At 36.1% G+C, this 13,004-nt stretch overlaps 1 protein-coding gene across 1 annotated transcript in view; it reads left to right on the plus strand.

Moving 5' to 3' along the window:
• Nucleotides 1-346: 346 nt before the first annotated feature.
• Nucleotides 347-13,004, plus strand: part of GPSM2 (G protein signaling modulator 2) — a gene marked incomplete at its 5' end in the record, with an annotated part of 48,930 nt that continues 36,272 nt past the window's right edge. The window contains 6 exons of the mRNA XM_079726269.1: nt 347-402; nt 9,896-10,117; nt 10,498-10,633; nt 10,991-11,133; nt 11,666-11,789; nt 11,903-12,018. Of these exons, the coding sequence (XP_079582395.1) occupies nt 347-402; nt 9,896-10,117; nt 10,498-10,633; nt 10,991-11,133; nt 11,666-11,789; nt 11,903-12,018 (797 nt within the window). The remainder of the gene's footprint in view (nt 403-9,895; nt 10,118-10,497; nt 10,634-10,990; nt 11,134-11,665; nt 11,790-11,902; nt 12,019-13,004) is intronic.

Consider the following 13,004-nt stretch of genomic DNA (forward strand, 5'->3'; position numbering starts at 1 on the left):
CTGTGAAGTTACCTGTGTGATTATATACAGCTTGGAAGTACTTTAGGTTATTCTTTGAAAATAGGACTTCAAGCAAAACATCTTGTATTCCTTTTGCAGAAATGTTGCTGAAGTGCTGCTGAAAGGGCCAGAGACGCAAGGATTTGGGACACATTTTGAACCTTTAAGCTGTCTGACATTGACCTCCTTTCATTATTAATAAAGAAGAAGCAGGAGCTTAGGTTGTATTAACACCAACTCATTAATATACTAACCGGACAATGTTCTGCAACGACTCTACATTGTAGAACTGGATTGGCACAAAATAAAATAATTTCTTATTATACCCAGCTTATAATATGATTCGATGGAGGAAAATCTGATAAGCATGAGGGAAGACCATTCTTTTCATGTTCGTTACAGGTAAGACTGCTGCTTTCTTAGTGGGTAATTTTTAATACTTATTTAAACGTGTATTTAATTCTGATCATTTCAAATTTAAATTTGAAAGTACTAAAAATATACTAGCCATAGTTAGAATCTCCTTTAAGCAGTGTTTTCTTTCTGTTGTGGTTGTTATAAGTTTTTATATCCTTTCTATAGGAAAATGGTAGTAGAGACCAATTATTTACTATAGTTTGTTTATTAATGTTCTGTGGAAGAGTTTATGAATAGTTACTTTAAGCTTTGTTACTCTTTATATAATGCAAATATAAAAATGAAATATATTTCTGAATCTCTGAGGGCAGAGAATGGATTTTGTAGTGTGGTTGGCTGAATGACCTAATTTTTCTGTTAAAATTTTTAGTGATCTTTTATAAATGAACTTTTAAAAAATGGGTATTAATGTTGGAATGGGTGGGTACTTTCTAAACATGATAAACTAATAGTTTAATATTTAGTGGTAAAACTGGGGGCCTCCCTGGTGGCTCAGTGGTTAAGAATCCACCTGCCAATGCAGGGGACATGGATTCAAGCCCTGGTCCGGGGAGATCCCACATGCCACGGAGCAACTAAGCCTGTGCGCCACAACTACTGAGCCTGTGCGCCACAACTGCTGAGGCTGTGTGCCACAACCACTGAAGCCTACACACCTAGAGCCCATGCTCCACAACAAGAGAAGCCACCACAGTGAGAAGTCCGTGCACTGCAACGAAGAGTAGCCCCTACTCGCCGCAACTAGAGAAAGCCCGTGAGCAACAACGAAGACCCAACGCGGCCAGAAAAAAAAAAATTTAGTGGTAAAATATTAATGACATTTCTGATACATTTAGGAAGAAAGCAAGAATATCTGCATCATCATTATTTAACATTTATTTTGGAAGTTCTGGTCATTGTACTAAACTAAAATAAAGACAAATATTAGAATGGAAGACAGTTATTAGTAAAGTGATTAGATATTAATAGATTCCTTATCAAAACTATTATAAGTTAAATATTATTGAATAATATTTAAAACCATCAGAACTTATGGCTTTGAATAGTATTCAAATCCCTAATGAGTGAAGATGTTTGATACCAAATTTTGGATGTCTTAACACATGCATAGGAAATAATGAGATTTACTGTCCTTTGCTTTGGTCCATGTTAGGGCATGGTGCCAAGGAAGTTTATATAGGTAAGCTGAGAGCATTTCTGTTAAAAATTTAAACTTTTCAAATAAAAGAAAATGGAAGACATTCACCATAATTAAAATGAGCTTTTAATAGAAATGCTCTCACTCTACCCTCTGGGGCATAGTTCCAGGAACCTCTGTATCCAATGTGAAGTCTTGCTGGTTTTACCTCCTAAATGTTGCTCAGATTTTATCCATCCATCTGGATCCTCCCCACCACTGCTACAGTTCAGTGTAGCAGTGAACTAAATCATCTTCCCTCCAGACTCCCTGCCTTCTCCATTCTCTCCACTTGGAATCTGTCTTTTAAATTTGCCTCTAGAGGGGTGGGATAGGGAGGGTGGGAGGGAGGGAGACGCAAGAGGGAAGAGATATGGGAACATATGTATATGTATAACTGATTTACTTTGTTATAAAGCAGAAACTAACACACCATTGTAAAGCAATTATACTCCAATAAAGATGTAAAAAAAAAATTTGCCTCTAGAGGGCTCTGTCTAAAAACACAGAGTTAACCATGTAGCCTTTGGTGGCTCCTAGTCACCTGTAGGGCAGAGCCACACTTAATATAGTACACGAGAGCGTCCATTGCCTGGCCTCTACCTATTCCTTCATCCTTTCTTCCTTCTAGTCCTCACCTTGCACTTTGAGCTCTGGTTCCCTGTGCATGACTCAGTGCCTTTGCTCATGCTACACCCTATGACTTGAATGCCCTTCCCACTTTCTTGGTTTAGCTAATTCTACTCAATATCTAAGATTCAGTTCAGAAATATTCTCCTCTTAGAAACCATTTCTAAACTCCATAGTTTGGCTATATGCCCTCACATATTGTGTGCATATCTCTTTCTTAGCACCAACTGTATTAAAATTCAGTGTATCTGTTTATATGTTTGTCTCCTCCTCCCTGCCACTCCCTTCTTTTCTTTTCTTTTTAAAATTTTTATTTTTTGGCTGCACCGTGTGCCATGTGAGGTCTCAGTTCCCCTGACCATGGATAGAACCCACGCCGCCTGCAGTGGAAGTGCAGAGTTTTAATCACTGGACCACCAGGGAAGTCCCCGCCACCCCTTCTTTGATCATTTAGCTCCCTTAGGGCAGCCATGATGCCTAGCCTGTGGTCTGGCTTGTAGTCCACATTTGATGGAATTGTCCATTGAACTTCACTGGACATAACCATCAGATGAACCTGGTAAGATGTTTATCTGTCTTGCTAAACGTTTTTAAGAGTGGTTTACTTCTTAATACTGTAACAATAATAGATAAGCAGGAGCGGATTGTACCTCTGCCTATAAGAAGGTCTTAGATTCATCCTTTTTTCATGATATAGCATAGGTCAAACATGGTTATACATTGATATAGGACTTCACCAAAAGAAATTTAAGACTCAACTGCTTGTAGTAAGACTATACCAAACAAATCTCTGGTTTCATCAGTGCTGTAAGATCAGCATTCTATACACTGACTGGATTATTGTATAACTGCAGGTAATAGTTTATATCCCTTGTGTTAGGAGTTATGGCCCAATATAGGTTATTTTTTTACTGTGGAAAACACTTAGCATGTAAAGTTTTATCCATCTGGTTCTTCCATTGAGGAGGTCCTCATCTATCTCTGAAGGAGCTTCTGTGGCACAATAAGTTTGTAATTTTGAAGTGGAATAATTCTTCAGACACTAAGAAACCTCCTGAGAGATATCAGAATGCTTTATGAAATAGTTTACAACTTATTAGTGGAGGCAGAGAGAAATGGAAACTGATAGTAAAATGGGATTTGTTTCTAAACTTTTAAAAAGTGTGCAATTGATTTTAAATAACTATCATTAAATTTTTTAGGAATGATAATAGTACTGTGATTATATATTTTTAAAAATTTATTTATTATTTATTTTTTGGCTGCGTTGGGCCTTCGTTGCTGCGCGCAGGCTTTTTGTAGTTGCGGCGAGTGGGGGCTAGTCTTTGTTGCGGTGCACGGGCTCCTCATTGCAGTGGCTTCCTGTTGCGGAGCACAGGCTCTAAACGCACAGACTTCAGTAGTTGTGGCACGCGGTCTCAGTAGTAGTGGCACACGGGCTTAGTTTCTCTGTGGCATGTGGGATCTTCCCAGACCATAGATCAAACTCATGTCCCCTGCATTGGCAAACAGATTCCTAACCACTGCGCCACCATGGAAGTTCTGGTTATAATTTTTGAAAATGGCTCCTTATCTTTTAGAGTTACATACTAAAATATTTACTAATGAAATTATATGCATTCTGGAATATACTTCAAAAGAATCTGAAGTTGTAGAGTGAGGGTGGAAGTAAAGATGAAATATATATTGATAATGTATCATATATTGGTAATTGTTGATGTAGAAGGATGGATGTATCAGGTTCATCATACTAGTTTCTCTAGTTTTATATTTATTTGAGAAATGTCCTTGTTCATACTTGTTACTGTGAATAACAAACATTTCAGTACTTTAATGTAAAAATTAGATTATTGCACATAAGTTGTAAAGGAATACAGTTTTGGTGTTGAATTCTTCAATTTTGATAGATAAATACAGTTGTTAATAATATTCTTTCTGAAGAATAGTTTGAGGTAATGTGGAGTGGTGGAAAGAACACTGTATTTGGAGACAAAGACAGGATTTCACTTCTCAGATTTGTCATTGTATGATCTTAAGCAGGTCACTGAGCATCAGTTTCTGCTTCTGTAATAATACCTATCTCAGAGCATCATTTTGAGAATTAAATTTGATATAATATATAGTTAGAATCACTTTAAAACTAAGTTACCAATCAAAATTTAAATTTAAATCAAGATGGTTTTGCACTTTCCCTTTTATAAAGTAAACTGGAATAATTAGATATATGTGGTAAATTGGATGGATGAAAATTGTTTATGGGGGCTAGGACTGGTAATGGAAAAGATCCACGCCCAAGTAGAACACATAGAAGGTGGAGCTAAGGGCTGTAATGAGAGTGGACTGCCACAGAAGACAGCACAATGGAGAAGGTGCAGGGCACTCTTGCTTTGATCTTAAGTCCTGAATCCCATCATTTATTCTTAATTAGTATGTAAGCCCTTAGAAGGGAGAGTCAGATTTGGACAAAATCGGTTATTAAATTTTTTAAAATGTTGTAGCATCAAGATTTTAATCCTCTTTTGCTTTCGTTGATATACTATAAACATAAGAAACCAAAAATAAGGAGATAAAAAAATTGAGTTGTAGAAGTAAAAAATAATAAAATATAAAAATTAAAATAAATTGAAATGACATGTTTGTGCAGAAGGTGAGGAATTAAAGCTATAATGTTCAGTCTGTTAACAAAAATGAAAACATTTCAGTCAAGGATAATAAGACTGTCTTTATAGTTATTAGAAATGTACTTTTTTGATTATGTAATTAAATAGGCCATTAGTTAGAATAAAAGAAACTTTGTATGTGGGATGTATTTTAATGGAGAGCTATTTTCCTGGTTTGTCTTCTACTCTGGGTATGTTCTTTGTTTCCAGCCCAACTGGTAAACAAATGAAGTAATTCTATTCTCTCATAGAGACAGAGAGGATATGAAATTACTTTCTCTGTTACTATTTAATGATCTTCTAAAAAATTTATAAACCAACCTGCTTTGGCTGTTTTGCAATTAGATAGGTATATTTGAGGTGTTGGAGATTTTGCCAGAATATTGACTTATTTTCCAATAAAATATACCAGAGCCATACTATGTCAAAATAAACTCTAATAAGCTAGAGAGTTTTGAGCTTTATTTTGGGCATTCGTTACTGAAATGACTTTTCTGAGGTAGGTTCTCCTGTAGGGCAGTCTCACCTCATGCACTTTAAGGACAGCTGTGTAGCCAGCAGGGTTCCAGGTGGCTATCACTATTTCCAATGAGAATTATGTAAAGTACCTTTTTAAAAATTTGTAGCTCTTATGATACCGTTCAGCCTTATAGCTAACTTTTGTTAGAGGCAACAGCATTTGGATTGATGGTTCCATTGTAATGTTGTGTAAGTTTAAGTCCAGAAGGTCAAATATTTGTGGTGAAGATATTTATTTGAAGAAGATGCTTCTGTGTTTTATATGGATATACTGTTATTAACTTCCAGTTTTTACATATGAATAGCGCTGACAAAAAATTAATCAATAGTTAATCTTAGAAAGAAAGGGAAAATTTTATTTGCGCCAACCTGACTGAGGATTATAACCTGGGAGACAGTCTTTCAGAAAGCTTTAAGGACTGTTCTGTCTTTGAGAGGTTAATGCACAGTCATAAAAGGTTTTGAGACAAAGGGTTTTACATCAAAGTAACATGTTGACAGTTTACGTAGTCCAGCAAGGTTTGAGTAGTGGATTATTGTGACCCTTACAGGATTGAGAAAGGAATGTTGTGTCTTTAATGAGTTACCTGCTGGCTCCAGGAGGAATTGCTTTTTTTTTTTTTTTTTTTTTTGGCAAGTAGGCATTCCTGTGTCTTCTAAGGGGGTCTAGTTAATGTATAATGCAGGTGCACAATGCACACTAAAGGGGAGAGGGTAATGGCTCAAATGGCAAAGAAAATTTTATGTTAATTTTTTTTGTCCTGCCTTAAAAATAATTTTGTTTCATCAATAGCCTTATCTCTAATTTCCTGGCCAGCAACCTAATCATCCTGAACTGATGGTTCTGGTGTGACTATTTCTCTACCTCTCCCTTGGTGAAATCATGTGCCATCATTTAGTATTCCATTGTATGGTGGCATGTAATTTTTTTTAAACAATACTCTAGTGATGGGCATTTAAATTGTTGGTAGTTTTTTGCTGCTGTGACTATCCTTTTACATATATCCTTTTGAATTTGTGTACGTGTAGCTTTAAGATAAATTCCTAACAGTGAAATTGCTTAATATATAATTTTTTCCATAATTGGTATCATGCTTAAATTAAATTTTGTTAATAGAAAAAAAGTAATGTATTTTATATGTAAAAATATCTTTTCCAATTTTTTTCCCTATGATAATTCTTAGAAGTTCAGTGGTTTTAGTATTTAGACAAATAAAGGCAAGTAGTTCAGGTACTTCATCTAGCGAAAATAAAACCACATTTTTACATATTAATCTTTTGCTGACTCATTTCTCCTCACACATGCAATACACCAGTAACCTCATAAAACCTTAAACAAAAAAAATCTTTTTTTCTTAACTCTTTCATCTTCAAAAATACAGTTCCAAAGGGCAGTTGTCACTTGCGAAAGACAAAAATAGGCTTTTTTAATTTGAAATGACCTATAAAGAAAAATAAATACAGCAATTTAAGGTTTCCAGTAAACTGATTTATTTTAAATTTATTTATTTATTTATTTAAAATTTAACATTTTAAGCAAAATGTTAAAAAGAGGTTAACTTTCAGAAAGAGCGGCATGGACATATATACACTACCAAACGTAAGGTAGATAGCTAGTGGGAAGCAGCCGCATAGCACAGGGAGATCAGCTCGGTGCTTTGTGACCGCCTGGAGGGGTGGGATAGGGAGTGTGGGAGGGAGACGCAAAAGGGAGGGGATATGGGAACATATGTATATGTATAACTGATTAAATTTGTTATAAAGCAAAAAAAAAAAAAAGAAAGAAACCCAACAGAAACTATAAAAACTCAATAGAGAAATGGACAGTGGCAGAGACCGCTGGCTATCACCAGGTATTTGTTCTCCCATTCTTCTACAGTAATAGGTTTTTAGCTCAGCAGGTAGGTGTCAGCTAGATTACATTTCCCAGACTCCCGGACAGCTCAGTGTGGCTATGTGACTAAGCTTCCGCCAGTCAAATAGGAGTAGAAACAATGTGTACCACTACTGGGTCATGACCTTAGGAGGAATGGGCTGGCCTTCTCCTGCCTGAATTCTATTTTTGTTGGCAGAGAGGAAGGCATGCAGGTGGGAGCTGGAGTAGTCACCTTGACCCAGGGACAGAGGCTGTGTGTTCAGGAAGGTAAATGAACAAGATAAGACGGATCCTCAGCATTTTGGCAATGCTACAGCAACCAGGACTGCCCTTGCTATTACGTGAAAGGGAAATAAACTTCCATCTTTATACGCCAAAAAAAAAAAAAAAAAGAGGTTAACTTTCATTATTTTACTTTGACCCATAAAGTGAGGGTGAAGTCACTAGTCTAACTGTGAGCAAACAGTAGCCTTTGGCTAAATCACCTGAATTATTAGAAAAAGATACCTGGATGTAAAACTTAAAAATTACCTGTCAGAGATGTCTACTTTCATCTGCTGATTCTGAGCCAGAAGTCTGCTTTGAACCTTTGTTAATTGGCTCTATTAATCTTAGTCCAGACTTTTCATTTAGCTTCACCTGGTTCATTTTCTACTTTCACAATTCCATTTTAATTTATGACTCTAAGGAAACTTGAAGTTTTATAGACTAAAAGACAGCACCTGAAGAAACATATTAATTGATCTGCTACTAAAAATACAAAGTGTAATCATATTTGAATGAGTTTAGGGTGAGTGGTGGTTTAACTCATATTTCCTGTTGAAGCAGTGATACTCAACCTGCCTTGTGCATTGGAATTACTTGGGGGCTTTTAAACAATACTGGGGACAGACCTCACACCCAAGGGAGTGGGACCCATCATTGAGTTTTAAAAAATGCTCCATGTGAGCTCTGCTGTTGTGCAGCCAGGATCAAGAACCACCACTCTGGTAGAGTTGCTCAAAGCTAATTGTAGTAAGGAATAATTTAGTGCTGCTCCAAATATTAAAATGCTTGATGAGCTAAATCAGAGTCTTCCAAAGGATGGTGTTATACCACTGGTGGTACATAAGGTAATTTTACTCGCTTTTTTTATTTTAATACTTCCATATTTGTTTTGAGGTGCATTAGAAAATGAATGTAAGTATCACATCAAACTCACAGTTTCGTAGATACTGCTTTGGATGAAACCAGATTTTTTTTTTTTAACGGCATGTGCCAATTTAAAGGAATTTGCCAAATTTTAGAAACACATTTAAGTGAATGATTATGTAGTACATAGACATGGCAGAAATCATAAAAATATTGAAGAAACACAATGGCAACTTCGGTGAAGGGCACCTACTAAAGGTTAGGATTAGAATCGGAAGTAATGGTGCTTTTTCTCCTAGATATATTTATAGTAACTTAATTTTTCTGGCTTTTAAAATTCAGTGACGGACTTTGAGAATTAGAATTTCTGCAAATCTTTAAATCATTGCTTCCTAACATAAAGTTTCTTAACACTTAGTTCTTTCATAGGAGTGTACCTTGCGCATCAAGATACTTTGCTCCTCTATTTTTCTAAGGTATAGGTGATCCTGTGGTGATAAAACGGGGAAGGGGGTGCTGGTGTGTGTGCTCATGCACGTGCATGGACACGAGTATGAGATAGGGTTGATGGACAGGTTGAGTAGATCACCTGCATACCTGGATAGAGAAGAGTATTAGTTATAGGACTTCACCTCCCACAGGCACCCCTATTCTCCCCAAACTCTCAGAAAGTCTGTAAGTCTGCCACAGTTCAGAACAGTTTAGGAAAAACTACTAGGTTCTCTGGTAAAGTAGGTTGCTCTGGGTGAGGCAAGTAAAATGAGCTCTGTCGATGAAAAAATTAATCAGTGGATCTAAGAAAGAAATGGAAAATTTTATTTAAGCCAAATTGAAGATTGTAACCCAGGAACACCTCTCAGAAAACTCCGAGAATTGTTCTACCTGTTTGAGTTATGTACGTTTTTGAGACAGAGGGCTGTACATTAGATGACGTATTATTGACATTTTACACAATCCAGATTTACACATACTAAGCAAGTAATGGGTCAACAAAGCAAGTAGTGGGTCATGGGGTCATCGTGGCCCCTTAAAGATTAAGAAGGAAGGTTATCTCCTAAGGAGTTGTGACCCTTGATGAGATTAAGAAGGAATGTTGTCTCCTAAAGATGTCTGGTTAATGCAGATGTACAATACACAATAAAGGGGAGGAAGGAGGCCAAATGGTCAAAGAAAAATTTTATGTTTAAATTTTTCTCATCTTGCCATAAAACACGAATTTTATTTCATCAGCTCCATATAGAGGTCTTTAGCTATCATATAAAAAAGACCTCTGTAGCTGAGAGACATTTGAATAGGCAAATAAGCATTTGCTATAAATAATAGTTTACTCTTTTATCAATAATGTGTATATACTTCAATTATAGAGGCTGCTGTTGTAAGCAAGAGTAGCCACAGTCCACATTTAAATTATATTACTGGAAGTTAAAACACTGTGGTGCATTTGTAATGTAATCTTGTAAATGTCTGTCCTATATAATTTTATAGAATGGAAGCTTCTTGCCTAGAACTGGCGTTGGAAGGGGAGCGTCTGTGTAAATCAGGAGACTGCCGTGCTGGTGTGTCCTTCTTTGAAGCTGCAGTTCAAGTTGGAACTGAAGACCTAAAAACACTTAGCGCTATTTACAGCCAGCTGGGCAATGCTTATTTCTATTTGCATGATTATGCCAAAGCATTAGAATACCATCATCATGATTTAACTCTTGCAAGGTAATTAATTTAAGCTGAATTCTCCCTAGATTAACTGTCACTTTAAAACACATTTTCATTCAATTAAAAAAACTAACAATTCAGTACATTTAGTGAGTTCTAATTTATTAGCATTGAATTTTAAAACTAATCTTTAGGCTGAATACAGTTTAATTAAGTAAATGAATAGTAGTGAAATGCTAGAGTTTAATTAAATGAATGAAAATTAATTAAATTTAAATACAGAAATGTAAGTTTAAGATTTTTATTTAAAGAAAGTTTCAAGGCTAATGGGTCTTTCTTACCTTAAGCATGTCAGCTGTTCTCTAGGGAAAACTGTATTCTGGCTGCTTTATATTTTAACACACCATTTGCCTTTTTTTCTTTTTTTTTCACCCTAGGACTATTGGAGACCAACTGGGGGAAGCTAAAGCTAGTGGTAATCTGGGAAACACCTTAAAGGTTCTTGGGAATTTTGATGAAGCTATAGTTTGTTGTCAGCGACACCTAGATATTTCCAGAGAGCTTAACGACAAGGTAATAAGGAAACATTAGATGGTAGGCCAAATGTTTTTATTGAAATTGCTTTGTGTTTTAATCCTGTTTAATTATACTGTAGTTTATCTAAAAGTTAATACCAAAAAAAAAAGTATTTGTAGAAAAATGGAAGAAAAAGAGAAACATAATGAAAAATTTTTAATAGATGAGAAAAAAGAACTAATGAGAAGTCCTTCTTTCATAGGTAGTCATGTGTTTGGTTCTGTATGGATGGCTAATGTAAACATTTCTTTCTCTTGACCGTAATATCAAGGATATTATGAATAAATATATGTGATAGCATTATAATACCTGGCCTCTGATTTCAAATTGTAAACTGCTGTTATCTTCATCTAGGTGGGAGAAGCAAGAGCACTTTACAATCTTGGAAATGTGTATCACGCCAAAGGGAAAAGTTTCGGCTGCCCTGGTCCTCAGGACGTAGGAGAATTTCCAGAAGAAGTAAGAAACGCTCTGCAGGCAGCCGTGGATTATTATGAGTGAGTAGCATCAGCAGTCATGTGGCCCACCCAAGCCAGTAGTAAGTTTTTAAGTTTGGCAAAGGTTTTAAAATCATAGACTAGTAAGTAAAATAAACCATCAAATCATTGCTAAAATGTTATAGTGTTGTATTAGAAGTAATCCCCTCCCTCCCCAGGAAAACTTGCATTTAAACTGCAGACCAGTGCCACTTAGTGGCACAAACAAGAAGCATCAGTAGTTAGTCTTAAGTTATTTGGAGTAAACTTAGTCTTTTATCAATAGAATTTCATAGAACTTTTTAGCTATAGGGGTTCTAAGATTAACTCTGTCCTGGACTCTGGGCAGAAACCTACCTGAATGTTTGAGTAAAATGTTCCCAGTTATTTCCTGTAATCACCCTCCAGCATAGCTATATCTTTTAAATGTGGCACATTATGGTTGTAAGCTTATTTAAGTATTTTTTTCCTGATAAAGAGTTTAGATTTGTAAATAAAGTCAATAAATGTTTTTCTCAAACTCATTTTTTCACAACTTTTTATTATCACTTAGGGAAAACCTATCACTAGTGACTGCTTTGGGCGACCGAGCAGCCCAAGGACGTGCCTTTGGCAATCTTGGAAACACGCATTACCTCCTTGGCAACTTCAGGGATGCAGTTATAGCTCATGAGCAGGTATGATGCAAGGCTTTGGAGCCAGGTCGTTTTCTCCATCAGTGTTTTGAACAGTGATTAGATTATTCTTTAGTTTTATTATAGTTACATCTAATTAAAATTTTCTGTTTCAGCGTCTCCTTATTGCAAAAGAATTTGGAGATAAAGCAGCTGAAAGAAGAGCATATAGCAACCTTGGAAATGCGTATATATTTCTTGGTGAATTTGAAACTGCCTCTGAATACTATAGGTTAGTGTAATATATCTGTAGATAAATGTAAAATGGGTAGTTATGCAATCCAAAGAATCATAGGCTTTGGGTTTAAAACTTTTTTGCTGCATACAAGCAGCAGAAACTTGGGCTTTCTAAGTCTCAGTCTTCTCATCTGTAATGGAAGATATCAATACTTGGCTTTTGGAATTGTTATGAGGATTGAATGAAAGAATATATTAAGCACTTATTTAGCACAGTACCTGGCACACGGTGCTCAATACATATTATTGTACCTAAGATTTAATAGCAGCAGTATGGCCCCTTTATATTTTTATTAGCTTTTATCTTTCAAACATTATTTTTAATGAGATTCTAAACACTTAAAATCCTTTAAACCTGTTTAGCATGTATGGTGTGTATAGTTATATGCTCCCACACCACCACCACCAGTTACGGCTTTGCAGAGAGGCCACAAGAAAGCTTGGTAACAAATAGATGCCCTAGTTTTCTCTAGTGATCACTGAATTTCCCGCCATCATCCTACCATCTTATCGAGCAGTTATCCTCCCACGCTCTCTGCCCAGCTTTGATCCTTGCTGTAAGCTGAGGCCCCGTTCACTTACTCGAGGAGTTAGTACTCCCAGCTTCTTCTGTGGCAGGGTCTCTTTAATCTATCTGTAGACTTGAAGCATACATGATAGCAAAGTTTAAACTGCTTCATATTGCCTGCCCTGTGCTTTCTAGATTGTTCAGAGTTTTCTCTAATTGGTGGGAACTGAAGGCCCATACAGACCTTAGGCAGAAGCCAGTTTGACTGAACCAAAGACACAGTCTTGATTGATTTATATTTTATTGTTGAAAAATCCATGAGAGAGTTCTGGAAAGTTCATCATCTAAAAAAAAAGGTAAAATTGCTTTAGGTCCATCCAAAAAACTAGAATGTCATCCCATCCTCCTTTAAACTTCAACTAATGGTTGATATTTGTTGGTTGACTAGTTATGACTAGTTAGATGTGAAATAT

Source organism: Hyperoodon ampullatus, assembly GCF_949752795.1.
Source record: "Hyperoodon ampullatus genome assembly, chromosome: 2".
Lineage (NCBI taxonomy): Eukaryota > Metazoa > Chordata > Mammalia > Artiodactyla > Ziphiidae > Hyperoodon > Hyperoodon ampullatus.